Source organism: Pithys albifrons, chromosome 6 (assembly GCF_047495875.1).
Source record: "Pithys albifrons albifrons isolate INPA30051 chromosome 6, PitAlb_v1, whole genome shotgun sequence".
Lineage (NCBI taxonomy): Eukaryota > Metazoa > Chordata > Aves > Passeriformes > Thamnophilidae > Pithys > Pithys albifrons.
In genome coordinates this window covers 11,113,326-11,140,929 of record NC_092463.1, presented here as the reverse complement: position 1 = coordinate 11,140,929, position 27,604 = coordinate 11,113,326, and the positions used below count along the sequence as shown (strand labels likewise).

The 27,604-nt window shown below is 51.1% G+C and overlaps 1 protein-coding gene across 2 annotated transcripts; it reads left to right on the top strand.

Moving 5' to 3' along the window:
- Positions 1–208: 208 nt before the first annotated feature.
- Positions 209–23,877, top strand: AMN (amnion associated transmembrane protein). 2 transcript variants are annotated; one of them, XM_071559385.1, is made up of 13 exons: positions 209–243; positions 404–541; positions 2,674–2,792; positions 2,902–2,946; positions 12,182–12,269; positions 13,759–13,994; positions 15,566–15,703; positions 15,785–15,893; positions 16,926–17,008; positions 17,925–18,111; positions 18,831–19,005; positions 23,237–23,339; positions 23,603–23,877. In XM_071559385.1, the coding sequence occupies exons 1-13, from the start codon at positions 219–221 to the stop codon at positions 23,696–23,698; spliced, it is 1,542 nt and encodes a 513-aa protein (XP_071415486.1). In that variant the 5' UTR covers positions 209–218; the 3' UTR covers positions 23,699–23,877. The 2 variants fall into 2 exon arrangements, with proteins under 2 accessions (XP_071415486.1, XP_071415487.1); XM_071559386.1 differs by lacking the exon at positions 2,902–2,946.
- The last annotated feature ends 3,727 nt before the right edge of the window (positions 23,878–27,604 follow it).

Sequence of the window (27,604 nt, the reverse complement as noted above, 5' to 3'; positions counted from 1 at the left end):
CTGGGTAATTAGCAAATCAGCTGGTGGCCAAAGTACAATTACAAGTCGTGGCTGGGAGCTGCTCCCTTCTAAGACAGCTAATTGAAAGTACATTGAGACCATTCTTGGTAATTACAAGGTAGCCGTAGTTCAGCCGGGGAGAGCGGCGTGGGATGTGCACGCAGTGTGTTCTCCCTCGCCACCCTCCAGCTGGACCTGGAAGGGTGGGGCGAGTGTGGATGGCGGGATGTGGTGAGCCAAACTGTGAGGACTCTTGCCTCCCTAACTCCTTTACTAGGCTCCCCATGCATACCAAAGAAACGGGGTGGAGAGGGAGACTGGGAAAGGAGCTGAGTGCAAACCATCTTCTGGAACAGAGCAAGATGGTGGGGGAAACCTGCCTCCCACACCCTTCTCCCCACAGCCTCCTTCGGGCTGAGCCCATCACGTGCCCCGGGAAGGGTGCAAGGTCCAGCGGGGCAGGGGCCGCCAGGGCGAGGGATGGCCGCCTGCTGCACAATGAAGCGCCCGTTCTTCCTCCTCGGTGTCCTGCAACTCCTTGGTGAGTACGCCCAGGGCTCGGCCACCGTGGGGAGCAGGGCTGACCGCTGAGTGACTTCCCCATTTCGCGTGTGCTCTTGGCAGTCGTGTTTTGGAGCGGAGTTGCAGGCTCTGTCACTTAACGCGTATCTGTAACGCAAACGAAAAAAGGCATTTCCAACCGGCCAGAGCTGAGTGAATGAGGCAGGGAATGAGGCTGGGATAGCCGTATGGTGCCTGCTGTTCCTCTCATTTGAAGTCAGCAGCGCTGCGCCGCAGGACACGCTCCCTGTTGAATATGCATGTCGCTTTGATGTTCAGGGACTGCGCTTCCCAGGAGACAGGGCTGATTAAATAGCAGACTGATATTTCCAGGGCTAGGGAGGGGCAGGAATGCATCAGAGCTTCTGCATGGGACAAAAGGCTTTGCGCCAGGAGATTAACCTTCGGCCGACGGAGATGCTGCAGCCGAGTGGGATGCAGAGCCACCTCCACGGTGTGAGCTCTTTTTGCACTGCAGCTGCGGGACGAGAGGCACGTGTGCGCTGGGGCTGGCTGAGCCTTTTGGCTGGAGCTTTAACCTCTCCATTCCGTGGCTTCCCGGCGTGGGAGGGACGCGAGTCAGCAGCAGGAACGGAACGACTTGCCATTACCATCCGGGCGATTTTTCCTTTCTGAAGCTCTTTTCGACTCTGAGCCTGCAAGGTGCTCACAACACTGCAAGCAGCTGCTTGGCTCGTGTTCTTACCACTCTTAGTGTCTTTTCCGCTCTCGGTGGGTTTTAAAGAGAATATCGCAAGGGTGTGTTTGCTCTGCTTCAGGGATCCTTCAGGCAGCTGAAACCGTGGCCACAGCCCGGTGTGAGGCTGGGGGAGCCCCTCTGCACCTTGCACCTGGGCTCCAGCCTCAGTTCCTACATCAGGACTTTCATTCTTATTAAAAATACATCGTTTCCTGTTCATCTGGAGATGGCTACCTACAGCAAATGGTCTCAGCAGAGCCCCTGGCAGCGTCCGACAGTGCAAATTACATCCCAAGGCGATCACTGTGTGCTGATAAAGCCTAGGCAGCCACATCCCTCCCCATCATTTCTTAATCTTGAATCACAGAATATTCTGAGTTGAAAGGGACCCATTTGGAGTAGCTGGGCCCAGGATTTCTGCAGTGCACCTCCCTCCATCAGCTGGAGTCATCCAGAATGCCCCTCCCTCCGCAGACCAGGTTGGGGGGTCCCCATAACCCCTCTCCACCTCACCATTAGTACCCCAGTCCCTCCACCATTGGCTTTCTAAATATTTTGTAGTTTAATGGGTCTTTCTCCTATAGAAAAGATGGTATAAATATAGGTAAAGGATTTTTGGTTTGATTCGGTTATTTTTTTCTCAGTCTTATAACTCACTTGCCTGAAGCCTTTTAATTCAAGCTGCTGGAGATTTATCTTCAGCTAAACATCCATCCTACAGCAAAGCCTGGGCAGTGTCAGGTTGGGAGGCTGCTCTGCTGTGCTTACACCAACAAGGCAAGTTAGAGTGAAATCCCCCTCTGCTCTGCCCTGTCACTGGCCAGCCGGGTCATCCCTGCAGGGATCCATGGGCAGGGCCACCACCATCCCAGCAAACCCCATGTGGAAGGACCCTGTTTTCCAACCTGTCAATGCCTCAGGCTGCAGGACACCACTGAATCCTCCACCACCACCAGCCCCAAACATGTGCATTTTATTTCTCCTCTTGCCCTGTCCTCATGGTCCTAACAGTCCTGCACGCCCACGTGCTACAACTGAAAACAAAAAGGTGAGGAATCTCTACTTACTTAATTAGTCTAAGTGACAACAAAACCCACTGCAAGGATTGCTAAACTACCACTTGTATGTCATTCTTGCCCTTTGCCTGAAGGACACTTTACTGCCTTCCCTCTGCCTGCCAAGTGTTTGTCCCACTTCCTATCTGGGTGGGTAAAAATCATCACGCAGTCAAAAAAAATCCCCTATTCAGAGAAGGGCTGTGACTGCCCAGCTGGGAAAATGCAGGAGCTGCTGTTGGGTTGGAAAATCCCCAAATCTGGCTGAATCAGGCTAAGCCATCCTAAAGGCCATCCCAGAGAAGGCTCCCAGTGCCTTCTGTGGACTGGGTTACACTGGTTTCTCTGCTCCTTCAGCTGCCGCTGCTGCCGTGTACAAGCAGTGGATCCCCAACACCAATTTTGAAACCGCCTCCAACTGGGATAAAGGCAGAGTGCCCTGTGCCAGCGACGTGGTTCACTTTGAGAAGGACAAGGTATTGGACATTTTTAATTTATTTTATTTTTTGCAAAATGCCATTGAGCATTGGAAAAGCCCTTTACCTGACAGGGCAAAGCACCCTTTTATTTCTGCTTTTCTTACAGGTCGTCTCAGTCTTCGTCAGGTCTCCCCATGAGCTGACAGACATGGTAAGGCAGTGTGCAGTGGTACCAGAGTGGTACCAGAGGGCAGGGCCAGTGCTGGAGCTCTGCCAGCTGTGGGCACATTCCCTTCTCCTCCCCCCCCCCCCCCCCTCTCGTAGAGTCATGTAATTGTTTGGGATGGAAGGGACCTTAAAGATCATCCAGTTCTAAGCCTCCTGCCGCAGGGGGGAACAACTTTCACTAGATCAGGCTGCTCAAAACTCCATCAACTTCCTCCTCAGGGAAACAGGGTGGGGCAGACACTGATCTCTTCCCTGGCGTGACCAGTGCCAGAATCTGAGGGAATGGCCTGAAATTGTGTCAGGGGAGGTTTAGAAGGAGGTTCTTCACCTAGAAAGTGACTGGGCTCTGGAACAGGCTCCCAGGGAAGTGGTCACAGCACTGATCCTGACAGAGTTCAAGAACAACTTCCAGGCACGGGGCATCCACAACTTCTCTGGGCAGCCTGTTGCAGTGCCTCATCACCCTCACAATAAAAATTTCTTCCTAATGTCTAATCTAAACCTGCCCTGTTTCAGTTTAAAGCCATTCCATGGACTTTGACATTTTGCTCTGTGGTCCAGCCAGACCAAGGTGCCTCAGATGGAGCAGGGGACAGCAGTCCCACAGCATCCTGGGTTTCTCTGTGCCGTAGAACCAAAAAGCCCATTTCTTTTGGTTTTCTTGGTTTGTTGGGGGGGGGTTTGTGGGGGTTTTTTTTGGTGTGTGTGGTTTTTTTTTAATTAGGGGGCATGGGGGAGAGCACCCCAAACTCTAATTTCATTTGAAAGAAGTTCATTTTTCATCTCCAAAGAAGGGATAATACCCCCTCCATGGGATGGACACCTTGGCAGTAGTTGGCTGAGAAGCACCAACCCACAGCGTGGAAAACACAGAGCAGGCTCTAGCCCCAGGCAGAGGCTAAGTGAAGCTGACACCAAAATATTTTGAAATGAAAACAAACCGTTCTGGGAAATCCCAAAATGTTTCTTGAAAAATTTTGTTTCAAGTGCCATTGGGTCTTATATTTTTCTGCAGCGATATTAGCCTGGCTGTGGCAGGACGGGCACGACACCCTGCTGAAATATGTGTCTTGAGTGAGATAAATCTCACCTCAGAGGAGTTTCTGATCAACTTGGTTCCCCCCCCAGAAGAGGAGCCTGCCTAGAGCAGGCTGACAGGCAAACATGAAAACACAGGGTCTTGATCTCCATGTTTCAAAAGGTAAAATCTAACAGAGGGGAATTAAAGGGAAAAGCAAACCCACAGCCCCAGTGTGCCAGCGGGGGATGGGTAACCAGTGAGCCGTCTCCCAGTTCTGGGACAGCAAATGATGGGCTGGGTCCCATTTGCAAAACCTCTTCCCCCGGAGAGGTTGAGCCTATGAATGAGTTTTCTCTCAGTTTCAGGGCAGCTTTGCTCTTTTATCAGCCATTAAATCCGAAGAAACCCTTGAAATTTATGTGGTGTAATTTGTTCAGGCTGTCTACACCACTAATAGTTTTGATGCTTTAATAACACCATGTGCCATGTTTAATCCCTCCGCAAATATTTGGAGGAGATACTTTATTTATATGGTATTTTAAATATGAATTTTTGAAGGAAAGGATATACTGGGGAAATACGTACAAATATAATGTAATAAATGATGTGGAATTTACCCAGAGAAGAAAAGAGCAAAATACCACTCCAGCAGATTTTATTTTACTTACAGATGAATGTATAATATTTCTAAAGTACTTTCATCAGAGGCCTGCAAAGTGCATAATTGCAGAGCAGCTTCAGTCATTACAGATGAGCCTTCTGCAGCCAAGCTGGAGAGCGTTGCTGAGCAGCCCCACGGCTGCCTAAGGAGAGGGAAACCAACACAACCTCTGCACAACACCCATGGTGGCTGTGCCTGCTGGCTGCTCGGGTGGATGGTTCCCATCACAACTGAGTGATGGGTCTGGCTGCTGGAGTGACCCCCAACTCATCCCAATCAAAGGATCCAGAGTGCTCATGGGAGCCCATAGGGACCCTCTGCTACCCTGGGCTTTCTCTGGGCCCCCACTGCTGGCAGGCAGCTGCACAGGCTTCAGAGTTCCAGTGAATTTTAGTCCCAGTGCTGTGCAGGTGGAGAGGAGTGCTGGGGGATCCATAAGGGAATAAAGCATGAGTTGTGAGAGCATCCTTCCCCTCCTGCACCAAATTGCACCAGAGGTGAGCAGCCAAGCTCATCCCCAGCTATAACCTGTACTGCAGCTCACACCTTTCTTCTGAGCATCACTGCCCCAGCAATTCCCTGTTAACTGTCCCAGCACCTTTTAGTGCAGTGGTTAAAATTTCTTTTTAATTTCCACTCAGACACTTCCCTCCCGTGACTGCTGTGCTCTTCTGTCACCAGGTGATACAGGGACTGCCAAGGTTAGAGATGAACAAGGAATGAAACCTTGCACCTGAACAGGGCTGTCACTCATGTGGACAGCGTGAAATTTGGCAACAAGCTGCTCAGAAAATGAATTGCTCATGAGGTTTTTTGCAGAGAGGTTGGGCTGCACCTGTTCAGCTGCCGGCCACGCACGCTGGAACATTAATCACTTAAATCAGCAAGAATACATTAAGCTTTAGAGTCGCCATGGAGATGCTGTATGGCCTTTGGCCAAAAAAAGAAGAGCGTTGTTTGCTATAGTAGCTCAGGAGAAAATTCACGGCTGAGGAGGGACTGCACTCTCATTGACTTTCATGAGGACAGTGCCTGCTGTGGCAAGTGTAGGGGAGGATGCTTGGTGCTGGTGCCCTGCCACTGGAGGGGCAGCATGAGATCTCCCACCTCAACTCTCCAGCTGAGTGCAGTGAGGCCCAGAGTGCTGGGGGGTCCTCATATGCCACCATCACTCCCCTCCTAGACATTTATGTGAATGCTCACCTCTGTACAGTGAGCCCTCCAGCTCCCCTGCCCATCCATCCCATGTGGGCTGAATGCTGCGAGATGCCTTCTTGGGAGGAGGCCAGGCTGTAGGAACAATGGAGCCCACCTCCCTGCTCAGACCCACTGATTGCCCAGTTTAGTGTTTATTTGAAGTTTCAAGGGGGTCCCTGATTCAGCCACACACTAAATCCAAATCCAGCTTAAGCGTAAGTGGCTTTGGAGCACAACCATTGTGATTAGGCTGGATTTTCTATGGTATTTAGCTGCCTAAAGATGCAGATCAGTATTTAGCCAGCTTTTCCAGGTGCCTGGGAGTAAAAGTGCAAAAAAGATAGAGGTGTAGATGGAAGTGGTGGTGCCTGATATGAGCAGATGAGGCAGACTTTGACTTTGCTTGTCTCCCTAATGGGGGAGAAGGGCTCCTGTGAGGGGTTTGGACCCTCTGACTATGGCTGTGCTTCCAAAGGGAGCCAGGCCAGGGCACAGCTGCAGCTGTAGGCCTGGTATTTGCCTCAATACCAGCCCTGGTGCAGTTTGTGCCCCAGCTGGCCAACACTAAAGTGCAGGCCAAAGCTGGATGATGTTGATTCTATTTTTGGGGTGGCAGGAATCAGGTTTAGTCACATGGCAGAACAGCCTTGCTGGTGCCTTAGGGTGCCAGGGTCAGGGGACTGGCCAGGGTTATTCAGCTGCACCGACATCCCCTTTCCAGCTCTGCTTAATCCCCGAGCTGTGTTGCAGAGCAGCAGCTGCCTGTACCCCCTCCCTGCCTACCTGGTGAGGGGCTGCAAGGCTGGGTCAGGGTTGGGGATGTGTGGGGCACTGGGGTCTGATCAGGGACTCCTCCCCCAGCCTTATATTTTTAGCTGCCTAATTGCAAGAGCAGAATGTACTCGGCTTTGCTGCAGGATGCTCGTGCTCGGTTCCTGGCAGAGATTGATCTTGAAATGCCAATTGCTCTCCAGGGGCACCAGCTCTAATGAATTGTCACAGTTTGCGCTCGTCCCAGGCACGGGCCCTCCCTCCTCCACTGCTTACCTGACAGCAGGGTAATGAGACACCCAGAAAAGGGATTATTTTTCCTTCTCCTAGGATGAAGGTAAAAAATTTCAGGGGTGTGCATGTCTGTGTGTGTATTTGCCAGGACTTAATTCCAAGCCTGAATCCTGCAGTCTTTCCTCCTTTGGCATTCACACTGAAGGTGTGCCCTAGGAAAGGAGTGTGGTGAAACAGTCTTTTACAGTCATCTCCACGAGTTTATTTGCTCCTTCCAGGCTGCTTTCCAGAAGGAGGAGTTATTGAAGTCTGTGCTGAGTGGAGCAGCTTGCCAGCATCCTGGGCTGCAGCGGATGCTGGGACAGGTCTGGCTGGGCAGCACCGTCTGCCATCCCTTCGCTGCTGAGCATGGCTCCCCTGCCCGCACCTTGAGCCTCTTCCTCTGACCTTGTCTGTGGAGGGAAGTTCAGGAAAAGGAGCTGAACTAACCTGAAATAGATTTGGCAAATGGCTTTAAGCGTCTCTGTGCCTTCAGCATCCATAGCTCAAGTGTCTTGGGCTGGTTTACCTGTATCCACTTCCCAAGGAGGTTCGAGTGTCCCCGTGACACCTGATTTCTGCACACTGCTGGAACCTGTTTGGTGCTGAATCTAGAAGTGTGTGCTGGGGAACTGTAATCAAATTAATGGGCTTTTTGGGTCCGTTGTTCCTTTTTATTCCCCCAAGGTTTTGGGTTGGCTGGAGGCCATCCTGCCTTGCTGACCCCTCTCACAGGGGATCTGGATTACCTGGTGTGGGATCAGGGGCCATGGCAGGGGCAGGCTGGGCAATGGGGTGGTATATGTGGCTGAGAGAAAAGATGGCATCCCAAGGATGCAGCTGGAAGCTTCATGTGGGGAAAAAAAAGCGAACAAATGAACCCCCAGTAACTAACCCAAGAAATGCTGCTGTGAGCAAGCCCCTGGCAATGCTCCAGAACCATCAGAGGGATTTACCTGTGGTTTAATCTGGCCCTGTGCCTCCAAGGCTATCAGCCAGCAGCTGGAAACCACGGAGACACCACCACCATCTGTGCTGAGACCTCCAGCCCCAGTGGACATTGGGAAAAATCCCTGCTATTCCCACCTGTGGGCAGCATGGCAGGGGCTGCCTGCCTGCTGCCTGGGCTGCCTGCTGTCATCCATGGACTGCTGCTGCCCCAGCAGAGAAAGACTGAGAAAGATGATGTGGAAATAATTTCCTTTGTGCATTATTGCCTTTGTTGGACTATGGCACTCCATGTTGGAGAAATAACCCACTCATATCCTACCCCAGTGATGTTTTTCAATGGAATGCCACCAGGACCAGCTGCTCCCAGGCTGGGTGCCAGGTGAGAGGATGTATGTGGAGGCCTGATGGCTACTGACTTGCTTGCTGGTGCAGCCGTGGATGCCGTGCTGCAGAGCCCAGTGTGCACAGGCAGTCTTGATGTTGCGTGGGTGGGATGGTGGCACTATCTCATCTGAGCAAGGAATTTAAATGCATCAATGCTGCAAATCAAAGCAAGGCTAGAGGAAAAGCAGGATGCAATCATGAGCATCACTCAGCAGAGCTCAAAACAGAAGTGCTGCATTTTTCCCGTGCTGATGACAGTGATGTGCCAGTCATAGTGCCAGGATGTGCTGGAGGCTTGTTCAAAGCCACCCACTTGAAAGGCCATCTCTCAGACCTTTGCTAATTTTTTTCTTTCACATTTCAGAGGTTAGTTCCACTTTCTGTTACGCACTGAGGCAGTGGATTCCTCTCAGTGTTGCAATCCTGGGGCAGAACCAAGAGCCACATGGGCCTTTTCCTCTTTTTTTCTTTTTTTTTGGCCGACTTTGATAAGAAAAATGATGGCTGTGTTTCAGTTGTCATTACAATTGATAACAATGACCAAGGAGATAAGTGATTTACCAGTATCAGGGATAGGAAATGACTAATGGGACTCTAAGCATTCGCTGTATTAATGGCTTTGGAGTACAGGTTGGCAGGAGAAAGGGAAAGCAGATGAAACTGCCAGCTTTTTGGCTCCAGTCCACTGATACCTGTCATTGCTCAGTTCAAAATGTACTTGGAAAGTGGCCCAACCTATATGCAATTTCTATACTAAACTCCCAAAGGTAGAAAGCCACTGCTCAGCTGGAGTCTTCATTAGTCCTCTGCAGTGGGCCGAGAAGCTTAACTTATGTTAGGAAAAGAGAAAGGGCAAATTATTTACCAAGATCCATTGGACGATGGAGCCACTTTTGAAATACTGCCCAGTGCTGTGAATCTGGGGGATGGCTGGTGGTGGGTGAGTAGCTCAGCTGCCTCACTGGGCAAGGAGCCATAACTGTGGGGACCAGCCCCAGAAATTCCTGTGATGAAGCAGGAGTACAAGGCTCTTCCTGCACTTCGTGTTTGCGGAGATGTGATGACTCCATCCCCTGTCTCAGTTTGTGTTGTGTTGCATCTTAATGCCAGGGTTGGTGCTTGCAGTGTTTGGGTACTCCCTGAGTGTGAAGAGGCACCATGTGTGCTCACTCTCATTTCCCTGCCACACTCACACTCGCGTGGACAGCTTCCTCTGGGCTTGGGAAGTCCAGCTGGCCTGGGGTTTTCGCCTCAGTGGTGTAGTGGGATCTCCAGTGGTGGCTGGAGAAGCTGTATCTTCTCCAGAGAGTCTGGAGGCTGATGTCTACAGAGCACAGGTGCAGCAGGTGTGGGACAGATTTGACATGAGGCATTTTCTCCCAGCTCTCTCTGTGAGCTGGACTGGTGGCATGTGCTGCCGGCCCTGTGGGTGCTGTCACCCCACCTAGACCCTTCCAAGCACATGCAGGAGGGAACCACCTCAGTTGGTCATGGGACCAGTGCTGTGCATGTGTGTGTGCACAAGTGTGTACATCCCTAGCCAAGCAAATCCACCTCATGTTCTTTCTTTTCACACTGAACTCAGCCCCACCATGTGAATCCTTGATGTGTTTCCCACCACCACTAGTTACTTTGTGAAGATCTGAATGAGCAATGCCCTGGATCCTTATGTGTCCTTGTCATGCCCTGCATGCCCACCATAGGGCATTTGGAAAGCTCTGCCCACAGCCATAGTCAAAGTGTTTGGTAACTACAGAGAAGAGAGCTGCCAGGCAGGCAGGGATGAGTGCAGGGACTTCCCAACCTAGTGGCCTTGATCCAGCCACAACACTCATGGATGCCAACTCCTGCAGCCTGGAAGAGCAAGAGAAGGCCAATCATGGTCCTGCTGTGTAACATCCTCCTCACCAGCACCACCCAAAGATTCCTGCAGTTTTGGGCCTGAGTGCCCGGAGCTGACTGCTGTGAAGAGCTGGTACCTTTGCATTGGTGAAATGATCTGCTGCACCCCATCCAAAACCCCACTCTGAGCAGCTCAGATGCCAGCAGCCAGCTGGCTACCCTTCCTGCTTGGCTCTGTTGTTCAGGATGCCAGCCTGCAGACTGGGGAAGAGGCGGTGGTGAGGGACTCCCATCTAAAATGGCTCCATGAGTCTGGGAAAAGGGACTTGACTGGCAGTGCTGCTGGTACTTGTCTGGGTATTGAAATGAGCTGAGTGCTCCAAAGTCTCCCACCACCCACTGTGTGGGCTCACAGGAAAACAAGCCAGGGCACTTGAAGTATAGCATCTTGTGACAGAAGCTGGTAGTATTGCCCTCACCCAACTCAAAGCAGGCCAAGTCCTGAGCCTCAGAACTTCACCAGACATGGCTTTTTAAGCTGCAGCTAAAGGGCATGTTGCCATTCATGTCCTGGCAGACCTTTCAGCCCCTATCAGTGCTTCAGTATTGGAAAAATTTGCTTTACTCAAGAGCAATAGAAATTCAGAGAACATGATGGCAGGACACGCTATGGCCTGATGAGGCAGTGTCCACAGGCAAAGGCTTCTTCCTGGCCAGTGGGAGACTCCACACCCTTGGGGCAGACATTGTCCAGACCTCAACTAGTCACAGTGCCACCCCTTCTTGTCCAGGCCACTGTCCCATTGCTGGGTCTGAAATAGACAGTTCAGAGGAGCACTGCAGGGCTCTTGGGGGCAGCCACCCTCTGCCCTCCATCCTGGCTTCTCACGGTTCCTGAACCAAGAGGGAGACCTGGGCAAAGCACTGTACTATCAAGGAACTAAACTTCTAAAGACCTGCCTACACTTTGGGGATGAGGAGCTTTTTTGCCATGTCTACCTACTCCACTCCTTCCCCATGGTGGCCCCTAAGTGGGGCAGAGCATCCTCAGGTAAGACTGCCCTAAGGACAGAGAGCTATCACAGTCACCTGCAACAGTCAGTCGTAAGTCTTGCTTTCTCTATCCTACATACATATTTAATGACCAATTAAGTAGATGAAACCTTAAAATCCCATTTAACGTGTTCCTGCCTGAGCACAGGACCCAGTGCTTTGGCATAATGCAGTCCTGGAGGGCTTACAGCTGTTGTCTGGGGAGTGATGCTAAAACTCTGGGTAGACTGAAATAGAGAAGAGAGTCTTTGGGAAAACATGACTATCTCTCTGGCAATTTCTAGATGTAACATAAAATGGGCTGGGCTGAATAACCTGTGTGCTGTGAGTGAGTCACCTGACTTGATAATTTTCTAGGGCCCATCCTGGAGTTGGCAATGCCAGCTGATGACCCAGGTGGCCACAGTTTCTTGCCAAAAAGGTTCTCATAGCAAAGATGTACATGTTGAAGTTTGTCTGTGGCCAGGCTGAAGCCAGGCCAGTATCATGACCCTGTTTACCTGCTGGTGATGCAGAAAAAGAGGGTCTAGCTATGGCAGGCTGCTCCAAATGCTGCTGAGTGCTTTCTTTAGCTTGTGCTGAATGCCAGTTCACTAACTGACACAGCACCAAGCATAGCTTGTTTTGTGGGGCAAGCACAGCCCATGGGAACCCATTTAGTGAAGGGACCTCTGGCACTTGCCAAGATTGGGGTTTTCATGGTCTACCAATGTATAAATCCATTCCTGAGCTGCTGGGAGTGTGTGCAAGAGGAGGAAGAAGCTGTCAGAAGAGATTATTTTGCTTTTTCCTTGTTCTTACTTCCCTGAATGCTTCATGCTTTTCTGTGTTATGGAAAATAACATCAAACTGCCTCTCTCCATCCCAGCGTCCCCATCTGTAAAACTGGGAACAGATACTTTCCCATTTACATGGTGCACGGCGAGGGTGGCTCCTGATGAGTGTAAAGTGCCTCAGAGACTGTGAGTGTAATAGGCAGCCTAACAATTAGTGCTGTTATTTGATTACAAGCCCGGGTGCCTGGTAGCAGGACCGCACAGTAACACTCTGAATTCCTTAATCTAGTACCTGCCCCTGAATGGAGAATTCGTGCTGGCAGCTGGTGCAGGATTCACAGCTTTCGATGGCAGCTGGGATCCAGGCTGTGACTCAGGTATTTTGTGCCCAAACCAGGCACCCCATCAACCCTGTGATTAATCATGCAAATTCAGCCCAAACACTTCTAGAAAGGTCTTTGCTGTCCCACCTCAGAGCAAAGTGAATCACTTCTCTTCAATACTTACCTTTTCTTTGATGATCTCCCTCACATCAGATCTTTTTTCCCTGCTAGATCACCTGTCTTCTACAAAAGTAATTATAGTAGGGAAGCCTTTGAAGTTGTAGCAGAGAGGCAAATACTGTTTGTATTCTACCCTGCCTATCAGACATGTAGCCACATCAAAGCCCTTATTTTCTTTGCCACAGTATTTCCAAAGAAAACTGGGTAGGAGTTACACACTACTGAGCCAAACCACAGCCATCTCAGCGAGCTGGCATTTGGCCCCACACACACAGACACTTTGGCATGAGCACATCCTTCCCTCACCTCCCAGCCTACAGCTCGTGGCTAGGAGAGCACGTTTGTGTCATTGGTGCCTGTTATTAGTCTGAAAGCAGTTTTCTGGGGAGATGTATTTTGGGTATTTAAGAACTACCTCATGCTTTCAGTGGCAAGTAACTTTTTAAGTTCCCCTGCAGGAAAAGGAAGAGTCCAAGCAGAGTGTCTGTGCCTGCACTCCAACTGGCAAAAAAAAAAAAAAAAGTGGGGGGGGGGAGAAAAAGCCCAGATGGGTCTTCCCAGGGGAAGGACTGTAGCATAAGAGCATCCAGAACCACTCTGAAATCCTTCATCCCTCTCATTTTTCTGCTTTGGGGCTGTTTGCCCCCCAGCAGGGATGCTCTGACAGCTGTGCTTTTCACAGGGCTTTTCCTGCTGGCCATGGGCTGCTCCCCCAAGATCAACAGGCGTTTCTGGGGCAACTTTCACAAATGGACTTTTTTAAAGCATGATTTCAAAATTAATGCAAATAATTCAGTCACTAAGTGCCCACACACTGGCAGAATTGGCAAAGGTTCAGCTGCTGGGAAGGGTGAGAAGGAACAGGGCACCGCATGGTGACACTAACCAGCAGGGAAATGGTTAATGATCAAATAATTAAGAGTTAAATGGGGCATCGGTTTGGGGGTTACCTGCTTCAGTGAACAGGGTTGGTCACATTTCTGCAGGTCTGCCAGACTGCTGGGAAATTGGGACATGAATTATACCCATTTTTATCAGGTTTAGCTGTTACTCAGCATTCAGGCAGCTGTTTTCCTCCTTAACCAGAAGGGTGAGCGTTAAAGAAGAGGGGCTCTGGGGCTCGAGGCCTGCAGTCAAGTGGGGGGGGGGGGGGCGGGGTTGGGCTGAGACCCCAGTCCTGAGTGCTGGGGAAGTGTCTGCAGTGGCTGCCTGTGAGGGTGATGCCAGAGCCAGCCCTTGTCTCCCTGCCCGTAGGCTGAGATCCTCTGCTTTGGGTCAGACAGTGCGTGGTTTTACCAACTCAGATGCAGCTGTGGGGGCTTTGATTTTGAGTCATGTTCAACCTTTCCTGTGGTTTTGCCAGGGGAAACAGTGAGGTTCGCTGATGCTGAGCAGCACGCATGGTTCAACCCCACACTGTGGCAGGATGTGTTTCCCAATGGGGAGCTCAAGCCAAGTGGGCGCATCTTTTCTGTGGATGAGGAACGTGTCCCGTGTCGCTACGATGATGTTATCTTCCAGGCTGAAACCTCCTTCCGAGTAAACACCGACTCATCACAGCAAGTGATTCACCTCCGCAGCATCTCTGTCATGGGCCAGGTAAGGTGGGGATAATGAGAGACTGGCTTGACACCTTCTCACCACAGCCCCAAAGTAGGTCAGGAGAGGAGGGACCCGGTGGAGATGGAGGAGCAGCACTGCGTGGGGAGATGCGGCACTCCCACGGGGATGCAGCTTCATGGGCTGCTGCTGTAGATGGCCTCAATGGCTTTTCTCCTTGACCGGTTTGTTACCGCCTCCCTCTCTGCAGTGTGGGAGCACAGGCTGTCTTACTATTCATATTAAAAAAAAGGGCCAATGGTGCACGGGTCAAACCACCAGCAAATGTCATCTTCTCTGGCTCCCAGGGGCTGCTCCCTTCCCAGGCACGTGTCTGCAGCCGTGCAGCTCAGAGACCCTCTGGGGACACCTCCCTTCTGCCCTTGACCTTAACATGGCCCGTGGACCAGTAATCATCTCCCCAGTTTTGCTTTAGCCCTGCTCTTTAATTGATTGGAGGGATAATTATAGAAGCGCTGGCAGCTTGCTGTGCTTCAGCCCGGGAACCAGGCTCATGACGAGCCCCATCTCTCACTGGTTGGAGGAGCAGGAGATCACAGGCACTGCAGCAGTAAACACAGGCTCCTTCCAGGAGTGGGAGATGCGTCAGGCATTTCATAAGTTATTTATTATTTCTACTGCTGTGCTGGCTGGGATCTGCCATTTCGGGGCCAGGCATTAGGTAGCTGCTTTTTGAGTAACAGACTTAGTCAGTGCCCAGGCAGGTGCAGGCAAGTCTGAACAAGGCAGCACCCCAGCAGAGCTCACCTCGGGCAGACGTAGCCACAGGAATGCAGAGGCGGATGCTCTTGGGTGCTCAGAGTGATGCTGGTCCTGCTGATGCCTGGGGACTACCTCACATCACATCATACCCCCCAGAGACCACTGCTGGCTGTCCCTTGGGGCAGAGGCTGCTGCTGAGAGATGAGATGGAAGAAGAAGGTGCTTTTTATGATTGTAGCATATTTTCTAAAAACGGACCATATAAGCTTATATCCCTTTGTAGCCAGCGCACTCCATGCTCTGTGTTGGCTATTTTCATCCCAGGACCTCAGAAATCTGCCTGTTGTGCTAGGGCATGGAGATGCTTCCTGTGGAAGAGAGCAAGTGAGGGAATTACCAGCGGCTTGGCAGGATGAGACCCATCAGTCCTGCTCTGCCTTCACTAATGCCAAGGCCATGGAAATGTTTCCCAGATAAAAGCAAAGCAGCTCAGATCCAGCCCCTTCCTCCCAGTAGTGAAAAGCCAGTAATCTGAATTCTCTGGGCCAGCAGAAATATGAAAAAAAAAAAGTATGGCCCAGCCATCTCATTGACTTTTTTTTTGTTATTTGGTTTGGGTTTTTGTTGCTCGGGGTTTTTTTGTTTTAGAGAGCATTTTTCTGTGGTCCAATGGAAAAGCTGGAATGGGTGTATTGGCAGGGTTTTCCTGCTGGATCGCTGCCTGCAGGAGGCTGCCCAATGATGGCCATCAGATGTGAGATCAGGTGTTCTGGCAGCACTGTGGGGTGGCTGGGGACAACACTGGGACCTGCCCTGGGATACCTGCTTTGCTGCTCTTCCCTGCACAGGAGCTGAGCACCCCAGCATCCTGGGCTGGGTACCTGCAGGGCCCCTCCGCCCCATTGCAGTTTCATGGCAATGGCACTCTCCAGGTGACAGGCACTGGCTGTCCCGACAAGTCTGGCTGTGCCTGCGGGAACACCCTGGTGAGTCTTCCCTTTTCCATTTTGGGGGATACCAGTGCAGCCTGTGGGGCGAGGGACTGACGCTGCCCTGCTCTTCTTTAGGATGGCCCCCGCATCTGCGCAGCCCTGTTCAGGGCATTGGGAAGGCGGTGTCCAGCGCCAGTGTGCCAGAGCCCTTTGCAGCCCCTTGGCCACTGCTGTGGGGTCTGTGGTGAGTGGGGGACATGGCCCTATTCCTTCTCCCTGCCAGCTGCCCCAGCCCCCTTCCCCTGGCTCCATAGGGTTGGTGCATGGGTGCTGCTCATCACAGGCTGAAGTTTTGCTCCATCATGCTCCCAAGGGTCCCATCTGCAGGTCTCATTGTTTCACCCTCCCAGCACATCTCTTTGAAGCATCATCCTGATTTTTGGGAACCTGTTCTGAGTCGCAGGCCTTTGTCCCTCGCTCTGGTTTATCCTGTCAGGATGTCACAGCTCATCAAGCTAATAGGGCTCTGCTGAGTTTATGCAGCAGAAAACACTCAGAGGAAATGCAACCTTTTCCACTGTAATGTCAGCTTCCCAACAGCCAGCTTGTTTCATTTAATTTAAAATAAATCCATGCAGATTGACAGTGTTCCCTCTGCAACGGGTGATCCTCCATTAATCCACGTGAAAAGTTGCTAAGGAGAATTTTTCATGCACAATTGTACCTGGATACTTGGTATCTCATATTTGGTGTATCATACCAAATTCATTAAAATAGCAACATATGTTTCTCCATTGTGCTCCTAAAAGCAGAGCCCCTTACAGCCGTTAGGACAATTTAATACTTCAACAAATGTTCACTTGTGTTTTGTTTCCAAGGAAAATATTTTTCTCCCTGACCTGCAGGGCAGTGGTACAGAGAGCACAGGTGTTCCCTTCTCTCAGCCTTCCCTCCAAAGCCAGGTTAGCACTGCTGAATTTTATCCTTGTGGCCTCAAAACCAGGTACTTGCAGAGCTTTCCAGAGGGAAACATGGGAGAAGGCTTTCCAGGGAAATCTATCCAGAATATAGTGGAAGCCAAAAGACTTTTGCCAAAGCCAGATGACAAAAAGACCAGCAAGGGATGGAGAAGTTTTTCTCCGAGTCCAGCCAGACCATTTGCACAGATACTGGAGGGGGTCTCAGTGCCTTTCGTGCCAGTCAGAGTGGTGCTGCTGTGACAGCTGTCTGCCCAGTCATGGTGACAATTTGATGTCTGTCTGGTTTTGGGCTGCAGGGGCCACCATCAACCTGGATTTCACTCCTGATTTCGACCTTCAGAAGTACCAGGACAGATTGATTCAAGAGTTGCTAAGCCAGGTACATCAGGAGGGGCTAATGAAACCACAAGCCACTGGCCACATCTGTCAGTGACTCAGTGTTTGGGAGGGACATGTGGTCCCAGTGTTCAGCATCACTCCCCACTACCCGACAGGGCCCACATCCCCCATTTGACCTTTTGGATGTGCCAGCTGTGGGGCTGGGTCCCTTGCTCCCCACCATGGCCACACTGCCCTGCTCAATGCAGGGCAGGAAGAGCTGCCAGCATACATATAGGGAAGGATGCAGAGAGGATGGAAGGATGCTGGAAACGCTGCCCTAGAAAATACAGGAAATCAGGTCTAGATGACGTGGGAGGTCAGTGCATGCATCTGGGATCATGCAAACCTGCAGCAGGGCATCCCATGGCCTCTGGCCAACCCTGGGCTGCTTTTTCATTTCTCAGTAGGCGAGCACTGGGTGGGTAACTGGCACTGGGCAGCAATCAGATGCTCTACAAGGCATCACTCCATGCAGCTGCTTGTCAGACACAACATGACATCCTTCCTTCTTGCCAGAGCCTGCCAGGGGAGGAGTTGTGCCCCGCGTTGCACTGGGAGGATCAATACCAGAGTATTGCTCTATTGATCCAGAGCTGAAAGCCGGCTGCCAGCCCTGCTTATAGCCACACATGTCTTAATACAGCTTTTAATGTGTGTGATACACAAAATTGCTTTCACAGTGTGCTTGCTTCCGTGGGGGCACACTGCATGCTGCGTGCTGGGCACAGCTTGGGAGATGGAGGGCTCTTGGGAAGTGCAATGGCAGTGCAGTAACAGGGTGGCAGCTCTGTGATGGGGCTCACATGAAGATTCAGGTGGGTTTTGCAACTGCACCCACAGTGGCTGTCTGGAGAGGGAACTAATTTCTGTCTGCACTCTAATGAGCTGTACTTGTCTCCTTGTGTTTTGAAAAGCCCAAGTACGCTGGCGTGCAGATGGCCATATCCAAGGTGCACAAAGCACAGACCTTCCTGGGCATCATACTCCGAAGCTCCACTCCTCTCATCCAAATTGTGCTGATTGATGACAGAGCAGGAGTGCAGGCCGGCACGACTGCGGAGCAGCTGGCAGCAGATATCATGGAGGACGTGGCACAGCACGGTAATGCCCCTGTCCTCCTTGGCAAGTCCCCTGCAGGTGCAGCCTGACCCACTGCCCTCCAGAGCTTATTCCCTGTCAGGATCCCACATGACCAGTGGGGTTTGAATGTCTCTAAGGATGGACATGCCACATCTACAGGCAACCTGTCTTGGCAAGTGACCACCTTTGCAGTAAAACAGGGGGTTTTTATATTTAAGTGAAATTTACCATATTTCAATATCTGCCCATTGCCTCTTGCCCTGTCACTGGGCACATTTGAGAAGAGCCTGGCTCAGTGCTCCAGCTGTGTCTCGCCAGGGCAGAGCAGAGTGGAGGGGCCACCTCTCTTGATCTACTGGCAGCTCTTCTCATGCAGCCTGGGATACATGTGCTTCCATGCCATGTCTGACCATGACCAGCTTGGTGTCTGCCAGGACCCACAGGTCCTTCTCTGCAGAGCTGCTCTGCAGCCAGAAAGCTGTGTGTGGAGGCAGCCATGGAAGCTGATAGATGCTGATGGGCTTGTAGGTCACAGCCAGGTGGTCATTGTGTGGGTAGCAGACCCACACGGGCTTGTTCTTGTTGAGTCTATCCACCTGTGTATCCCATCTCCAGGAAAAGGTGATTAACCAGGTGAGCAGTGTCCAACCCAGCTGAAGGCTTCTGCTCTGGGTGGGATGGTTGCAGGGATGTGTTGCCCGGTACAATCCTCACCCCTATTTCTTCCTGCCCTTTCCCAGGAGAAGCACTTGGCATTTCAAGTGGCAAAGTGGAAGTGGCCACTGGCAGCACTTCCAGCGGACAAGTGGGGAGCCACACATTGAGCAGGATCACAGCGGGGACTGTCATGGGGCTACTCTTCGGTCTCCTGTTCCTTGGAGGGATCCTCTTTCTCTACAGAAAGGGAAAGCTAAGGTAGGGATGTGGCTTCTGCCAGCAGTGTACAGTCAGGCTGCTTCAGCCTGGGGGCAGCTGTCACCCCAGGCTGTCCTTCCAGCTGGTCGGGCCCACAGAGGCACACAGTGCTGCCCAGAGCTCCCACAGTCATGGACATGGCCAGACAGTTTGCTACACCCAACGTCACTGGTTCATAGAATCACAGCATGGTTTGGGTTGGAATGGACCTTAAAGATCATCTAGTTCCCACACCCCTACCATGGGCAGGGACACCTTCCAGTAGACCAGGTTGTTAAAAGCCCTGTCCAGCTTGGTCTTGAATACCTTCAGAGATGAAGCATCCACAATTTCTCTGGGCAACCTGTTCCAGTGCCTCACCACCCTCACAGTAACAATTCTTCCTAATATCTAATCGAAATCTGCCCTCTTTCAGTGTAAAACCATTGTCCTTGTTCCTTGTAGTTTGTTGGAAGTAAAAGCTGCAAGGCAGTTCTGTACTCTTGGACTGATACTTCAGACTACTCCATGTCTGGAAAGAATTGCTCTTGGCATTGGTATGGTGTGATCTGGTGAAAGCAGGGCTGCTGCAGCTCAGGTGGAGCTTTGCTGGTCATGGTGCCTAGTGACATCTCCAGTTCCTTGGCACCATTAGTTTGCAGCCCTCCTGGGGAGTGGAGGACTGAAACTGCCAGCTGCTAAATAGAAATGCATCAAAATAATACAAAACACTTGTCACACAGCTTCACAACTGTGAAAGAGAGTGACAGCATCCAAAAGCAAGTGCAGCTTCTGGTGCATTAGTTGTTCACACAGCATGGAGTATGGAGTGCAGGTCCCAGGGGAGGAGTGGTGGATGCGCAGCACCTGACCACACCACAGCCTGGAGCCAGTCAGCCCTTCTCCATCATCTTTTTCCCTCATAGCTTGAAGATGGGCTCTGACACTGATTAGGGCATCCCAGCAGTGCCCACAGCAGAGGCTTGGGACACCCACCTCTGCTCCTCCCTCATGCATCCACCTTCACTTGGAGGGTTTTGCAGGATTCATTGTCTGCATGAGCCACTGTGGCTTGTCTCATGCAGCTGTGGGCAAGTTGAGTTGACTGTCACATGAAAGGGAGGAGGGAGACAGAAATACAAAGATTTCTAGTCTTAACTGTATTAATTAAAAGTTATTAGCTGTAAGTGCTTCCAGACAATCAGATCCTTATGTATCCAACACTGTCTGTCTTTTAACTGACAGCACACAGGTTGGAAGGGATTCTGACTTCTAATGTGAAGCCACACTTAAGCCAGGGAGAAAATTATTAGCAATAAGTGCTTCTAGACAATCAGAGCCTTATGTTCCCCAGCACTGTCTGTCAACTAACTGACAGTCCACAGGTTGGAAGGTTTTCTAATACGAAGCCACACTTAAGCCAGAAAAGAACTTTTCTCACAACAGCTCCCGAAATAACATTTATTAATACAAATATGTGACAGTTATTGTGGGTTGATAACGTTCAGCTGCAAGATTGTATTTAATTGATAATAAAAGACCCCAAAAGAAACCAGCACCAAACACATTCTACAGAGACAAACACACTAAACTCAAGTTTCAATACAGCAATGTATCCCATTTTCACAACAGACAGAAACTAGCAACAAAGAACTACTAACTAAGACCACGGCCACCTAAAGCATTGTTGTAGTTTGGGATTATTATGTAATTTCTCTCCCCTGCCACTTAACTGCCCAGGCCAGCGGTTAACAAAAGAAGCAGTTAACTGTTGATCGCTGGGGTGGGGGCAGGTTTGTCTCTTTTGGTTTTTTTTTTTTGGATATTCTGCCCAGTCTTGGCTCGGCAGAATGGGGGTGTTTCTGCCAATCTCTCCCTGTCAAGCTCACTTCAGCTTCTAGCACAGTCAACTCTTGAGATCCCCCTGTCACCCCAGAAATAGAAATAGTTTCTGAGCCCACATGTCCTGATGGCATTAATGTGCATTGAGCGCCAGTATCAACCAAAGCCTCATACCTTTGTGGGTCTGATGTACCAGGCCATCGAATCCACACAGTCCAATAGACACGGTTGTCCCATGCCTCTACCTGGCTAGAGGCAGGGCCTCTCTAACACTGATCCTGGTCATAGCGGTCAGAACCTTTTCTCGATGAGTACACCTGGGAGGTGCCCTCCTGTTGGTCAGATTCTTGCCCGTGGGAAACTGGGACTGCACTTACTCTCACTGACCTTCTTCCATGAATATCCAAAAAAAAAACCCAAAAGAGACAAACCTGCCCCCACCCCAGTGATCAACAGTTAACTGCTTCTTTTGTTAACCGCTGGCCTGGGCAGTTAAGTGGCAGGGGAGAGAATTTACATAATAATCCCAAACTACAACAAGCATTTATCCAGACACTCTCTCGATAACATAAGACAATAAAATATCTTGCACACCACTCTCTCTGTAACACAAAGCAAAAGGAAAGAACAGAGCTGCTTCTTATCAACATACATGTTGAAAAAGAAGCTGCACATTGAAAGTGAAGCAAGTTACTGTAGTTGCAAAACAGAGCTGGTCTTAGAAAAGTAAGAATAGCAAAAAGCAATAACCAATATAAAGTAGCAAAGTGTGAAGCAAGTTACTATTATTAGTATTAAGGTAGCAAAACACATTTAGTAAAAGAAATGCTTATAAAGTAAGAATCAAAGGAAGAAAGTAAAGAAAGTAAAGTTAGGAAAAATAGAAAGCACATGGTCTCCTCACCCCTACATTGTTCTGGACAAGCTGCAGCAGTTACCCTCACAGAGACACTGGCATATTTCCCTCTCCTACTGGAGTTTAAACTCCAAACACTTTTTATACCATTTTTTCTTCCACGTGGTTTGTGTGGCTAAGTCAATCTATTGGGAGGGTGATGGTGATGCCCTGAGGTGAGGTAGGCCCTTGAAGATATCGCAAAAGAAGGCCGTGCTATGTCTTAACACTCCATCTTTTGTTAATCTTATCAGTTCAAAAGCCCTTTTTTTTCTCTCCAGGGGGGCTGAGGCATTTCCCTCAACACATCAGGCCTTATCAGGGCCATCACCCTACAGTTGACCTTATACATTTTATAACCAAGGGACAGGAACTGCTGAAATTTGCATGTGCAAAGTGCACCTGTGTCTGCCAGAAGATACTGAGCTACCCAGTGCTGGGGCTGGCCATGTCACAGGCTCACATCTTCCCTCCTGGGTCCTCCAGTGGGATTTTCTCACCATGCAGCAGTGGCCCTGGCCGGGGACACTTGCCCTGCCACTTGGCACATGCTGACATGATATTTCCTAGCAGTAAACCCGTGCCTTCATTTAATTTCTAAATAAAACTCCTGGACCCATAATTACTACTTGATGATTTATCTTTCACTGGCACTTCTTTGGACACTGGACAGGCCTTTGAAACCAGCTCTGTCAGCAGCAAGAGGGAAGTTCATGTAGCTGTGGGAGGCAGAGCTGAACCTGAGCCCAAGGAATGTCCCCATCTGACCCACTCCTGCTGTGTGTCACTGGGTGGCTTTGAGGCAGGGCCCTTTTGGCCAGTGCTGTTAAGCATCATGGAGGCATCTGACACCACCAGGGATGCTGCAAATTAGTTATGAGTCCCTGGGAGCCTGCAAGCAGAGTGTGCCGTCATGCAGCAGAGCCATCCTTACCACTAGTGAACCCGGGAATTCAGCTTCTTTCCACCAAAAAGGGCCTGGTAGAGCTTCCCTGCAGACAGCACAGCTCCTGAGGTGATGTGTATGGACCTGCTGCTGAGCCCACCTGCACAAGGTGCCCAGTGCAGGGGATGAAGCTCAGTGACAGACCCTTAGGATAAAAGTAATGAAGAAAATAACACAAGTAGTGATGGTGATTAGGATGATAAAGGGATAACATGATAAAAGTAATGATAATTAGCACTTGTTGATATTGCAGTGGGAACAGGTGTCAGCTCTATGGCAATTCATTTTAGGGGAGGCAGTGATGGCTCCAAAGGGAAGCCTGTGCTAGAGTAGTCTGCCTCTGCAAACTCTTCCCTCCAGAATGCAGGTCCCAGACCTCCAAACTTAATGGTTTGTGCTGGATACAGCAGCGTTTCCCTGGGAAAGGGTACAAACACCCCATTTCAAAGACAGCCTGACACTTTGCCCCAGTTGTTTTCCCATCCACCTCTTGAACATGCAGGGTTTCAGCTGGCGGTGCTGCTGGGATGGGAGGGATATGGGTGGGTGATGCCGAGATCTCTCCCCAGGTTGCCTGCCCTGCGCTTTCCCCAGCCCTGGGACAGACTGGAGGACCCGGTGTCTGCTGCACCACCCAGTGACAAAGGCTTTGACAACCCCATGTTCAACGTGGTGAGTCACCACTACCAGGGACATTGGGATGCTCAGGTCCATGGGCAGGAGGTGGTGTGGGACCGCAGCCAGGACACTCTTGAGTGCCAGTTGGGGTTCATCTGGCAGGGGTCCTCCTTTCCCCAGGCCAGGAGGAATTTGTAGGATGTTCCCATCTTCCCCCAGGTCACCAGCCTGCTGCAGGGACTCAGCACTGGGTGGCTTTTGCCAAGGGTTTTTCTTCCCTACCCCATCAGTTGTTTTTCCCTTCCTTGCTGTTGTAGGAGCCCCCAAGCACTGATCCTGGAGAAGAGACACCTAAAGACCTCCAGGTTTTCTACCTCAACCCTCTGTATGATGCAAGTGAGACGGAGACCTGATGGTGTGGACTCATGCTGGGGGCAGACACCACTTCCCTGAGGACACCACCACCTCTCTAGCCCTCACAGCCCCTCACATCGCTACTGGTGGGATCTAAGTGAGAAGCAGATACCACTTGAATAAAAGTGTCCATGCAGTGAAGGAAAACATAGGAAACCTTTGCTGTTGGGACTCAGCCACAGGGATACAGGCTCCCTGGTGTTACTTCTGGGTTTTAAGCTATATTTTGTAGGTATCAGTTATTTTTAGACAGTTCAACATTGAGATTTGGGTCTCTAGTCTAGCTCAGCACCCCATGCTTTAGCCGGCACTGTGCTGGATTTGTCAAGGGCACACAGCATGATGAAGGAAGCATTCCTGGATGCATGACAGAAATTCAGTGTTCAAATACATTTCGAAACATGTCATGGAGCCTTCAGGGCTTAGACCCTTGGAAGGTTATTTTGCTTTCCAGCAGTGTGCTCAGTTCTGGGGCTCTCTGTTCAAGTTCCCCATTCCTTCTCTCACTGCTGTCCCCTGGGTGCTGGTGAGAGGCAGTCCTGAGCAAACAATTCCCTCCCCATACCCTGCCCTGAGCTGCTGGAACTTGCTCCTTCCCTCTGTGCCCGGGCTGACAGGTATGAAACCCTCTTGGACCCATTTGGGGATTTACCACATTATTCCCAGAGGTTAAAAAGCACCTCTTCTCATGGTAGAGTGGAAAGAGGTTTGGTGCCAGGGGTCCCTATGGAGGGAAGCAAGGCAGCAACCTGAGGGCTGGGGACAGTCACACTGTGGCACTGAACGGCCTCCTTAGAGCTGGCATTGTCAAACACCCTCAGTTGCCCACAACGTCAGGCAGTGCTTCATTATGGAGCAGGTTTGATGGGTGAGGCTGAAATTATGGATATGTATGCAAATGTATGTAAATTTACACTCTACTGGGTTTTCAGTAGTGCTTGTTGGCATATTCCATAAGGAAGCAGCTATTTTAAGTTTATTATATTTTGTTCTAGTCTCTGGAAGACTTAATCCCTTCTCAAAGGCCTGAGAATTCATCATTAGATCCATCAGAGCCCTGATGAAGGACAATAGGCAGCATGTGGCAGTGAGACCAGTCCTACTGCCCCCTGCCCAGAGACCTCTGGAAACAGGCAGTGTGAGCAGACAGGACAAAAACATGAGCCAGGCAGGGACCAAGGCTGTCTCTGTGCTCCTGGTTGACTTTGCAAGCAGGGCAGAGCCAGGGCTGTGAGAAGGTCTGTCCTCAAGGAACACCCTTGGGATTTCACCATGCACAGCTTTCCTGAAGGCACCCCACTGGCAGTACTGGGATGAAAAGCAACTTGCCTGTGCAGGAGTTCCTGCTGTATCTCTCAGGCACTTGGTGCTAGATGAAATGGTCACTAAGCAGGTCAAAAAGCAGAAGGAGCCATCGGCTGCTGCAGGCAGCAGCTGACACTGGCAGCTTTGGAATACCAAAGTCCCACCATCCTGTGATCTTACAGCAAGTGCATCACTGTGGGCAGCAGTGACCCAGGGATGGGACCCAAAAAGCTCACCCCACAGCACATAGTCACTTCTGTGACATGAACCCAAGGGAGTCACCCCCAGCCCAAGGCCTCATGCAGACCCCACGAGGCCGGACATCACCCTGGGCCGGGGGCTTGATGTGGAGCAGCGCAGCTCGGTCAGCCCGTGTGCTACTTGCTGGCAAGCACTGGCACCGTGATGTTTCCATGGTGCCTGTGCGAGCAGCCGCAGCATCTGCCGGCCCCGCACCGCGGCTGGATCTCGCTGCGGAGAGGGAGGCGTTTGCATCCCAACTTTCTGCCTGTGAGAGACTTTTTGTCTTCTTTTCCCCTTTCACAGCAGTTCATTGCAGGTGACTGAGTTTCCTCCGGCTCACAAGCCTTTAAATACACTACACACATGAGTTATCTTTCCAGGACTGGGCCGATGCAGTGCTGAACGCTGGAGGCCACTGCACCAGGCAGCCCATCACACCAGCGCTGCCCCGTGCAAAGAAAGGGCTGGGCTTAGGGGCATCCCCCAGGGAATCCCTTGCTGCTCACCCTGGAGTGAATCACTTTCCTCCCTGCCTATATTTGGGCCCCTCACTCCGGAATTATGAGAGGTCTCGGTGGCTGCATCGCTGCCACATGTGCTGAAGGAAGAGGTAAGAGCATCCTGTGGGCACATGCTGGGGAAGGGAAAAGACATTGGCAACAGGGCCCATTGCACAGGATCGTGGCAGGATGGTGTCCTCCTGCTCGCAGCCAAGGACATCACCTCTGCATCCCACCTGGGCACACTGGGATTTCAGGGGGGCCCACAGTCAGGCATGTGGCCATGCAGTGGGACCGCCTCCTGGAACACATCAGGGAACGGAGGGAGGCAGCCCACCCTGCGGCACGGATCACCACCGTGTTGGGGTGTATGGATTTGCTGTTGGCGAAGCTTCATTTTTAAAATGCATTAGCAGCTCGAGGTCACTTACAATAGAGGCTTTAATTAAAGTAGAGATCAATTTTTGTCAGCGCGCGAGCAGAGCACAGTCTGTACTTTTCCTTCGGGAGCCACGTCCGCTCGCTCGTACTGAACGCACCGCAGGGAGGGGGGAGCTCTGCAGAAAAAAAAAAAAGCGAAGCACCGGAGTCAGTTTGCGTTGCCGGGACCAACAGCTGCGGAATAAAACAGCTGTATCCATGATCGCTTCTCTGCGCACCGACGCACGCAGACAGCCCGCGGTGCAGGCAGGGCAAGGCAAAAGGGTTTGTATGTAAGTGTCTCCTGGGATCCACCCTAAACAAGGAATTTAATTCGCAGACATCTTTGGTAAGCAGCACATTAGATGGGTGGTTGCCGAGGCTGTGCGCGGCGCGGCACCTGATGGCTTTGTTTTGCTCTTGGTCTTGAGAGTCAGGGGTCCCCTGCTGTGACAGACTAATTCACAACGCATTAGTGTTAATGGCAATAGCTCAGGAATCATTGCTTCCCGGGGTCTTAAAAGAAAAAGCAACCTGCACACTACTCGTGGACACCAACTCATATCATGGTTCCTCCCCTTTGCACGATAGAGCAGCTCACAGAAGTTGTGGAAACGCAGATTCAGACTGGCACAGCACTCAAAATACCCCCGAGCCTTAAGACAAACTTGTCCAAATGAATTTCTGGTTTTAAATCTTTTTTAGCAGGAGGCAGCACCAGTGGAAGGGAAGGTGTTTGGCAGGGACTGGTCTCACCGGAGTACAGGAGCTGGCCAAGGCGCAGCGAGCGGGGTGACAGCAGAGCCCTGGCCACCTCCTCCATCAGCACACAGCGCTCTGCACTGCTCGTCCTCACGGGACCACAGGGACTGCGTAAGAAACGGGAATGCAGGCGATGCTGAAAAAAAAATCTGAGCGTTTTATCTGTGAGAAAGCAACCAATAAAGCTGCATGAAGCTGTTCAGTCCGATGACAAAAAAAGTGCTGCAGCTTACTGGGGAGCAGGGAAAATATTTGCAGCAAGGACAGGGAAGGAGCTGATTCCTGAGTCCATATTCCTCCTCTGGCTGGAGCACAGCACTGCAGCTTCCGCTGGCTGAGCACGTCCTGCTGTCTTCTCCTCCTGTCCTCAGCTAACCCCGCCGGCAACGCTGGCCTGAGCGTCAGCCACCACTGGGACACGCGCTGCCACCGTTTGGCTTTCCCGGGCATCCCGCACCAGCCCTGCAGCTGATGCCTGGTCTCGTCACCACCCCCTGTTCCCATAAACACTCTTAGGAGGCTTTGCAAGGGAGCATTGAGATCGACCTGGCTCTTTCCAACTACCCTGCCTTCCATCCTGCCTCCCTGACGTGGAACCTGTGCCCATGGCACGCCTTCCCCTCAAGCAGAGCCCTGTGGCCTCATTCCACATCCAACCAGTGCTGAGCCCAGGCC

Coding starts and splice junctions, on each gene's coding strand:
- AMN (XM_071559385.1), top strand. CDS start 219: ATGGCGGGATGTGGTGAGCCAAACT. Junction 18,112..18,830: donor GGAGGACGTGGCACAGCACG/GTAATGCCCCTG, acceptor GCCCTTTCCCAG/GAGAAGCACTTGGCATTTCA. Junction 19,006..23,236: donor TACAGAAAGGGAAAGCTAAG/GTAGGGATGTGG, acceptor ATCTCTCCCCAG/GTTGCCTGCCCTGCGCTTTC.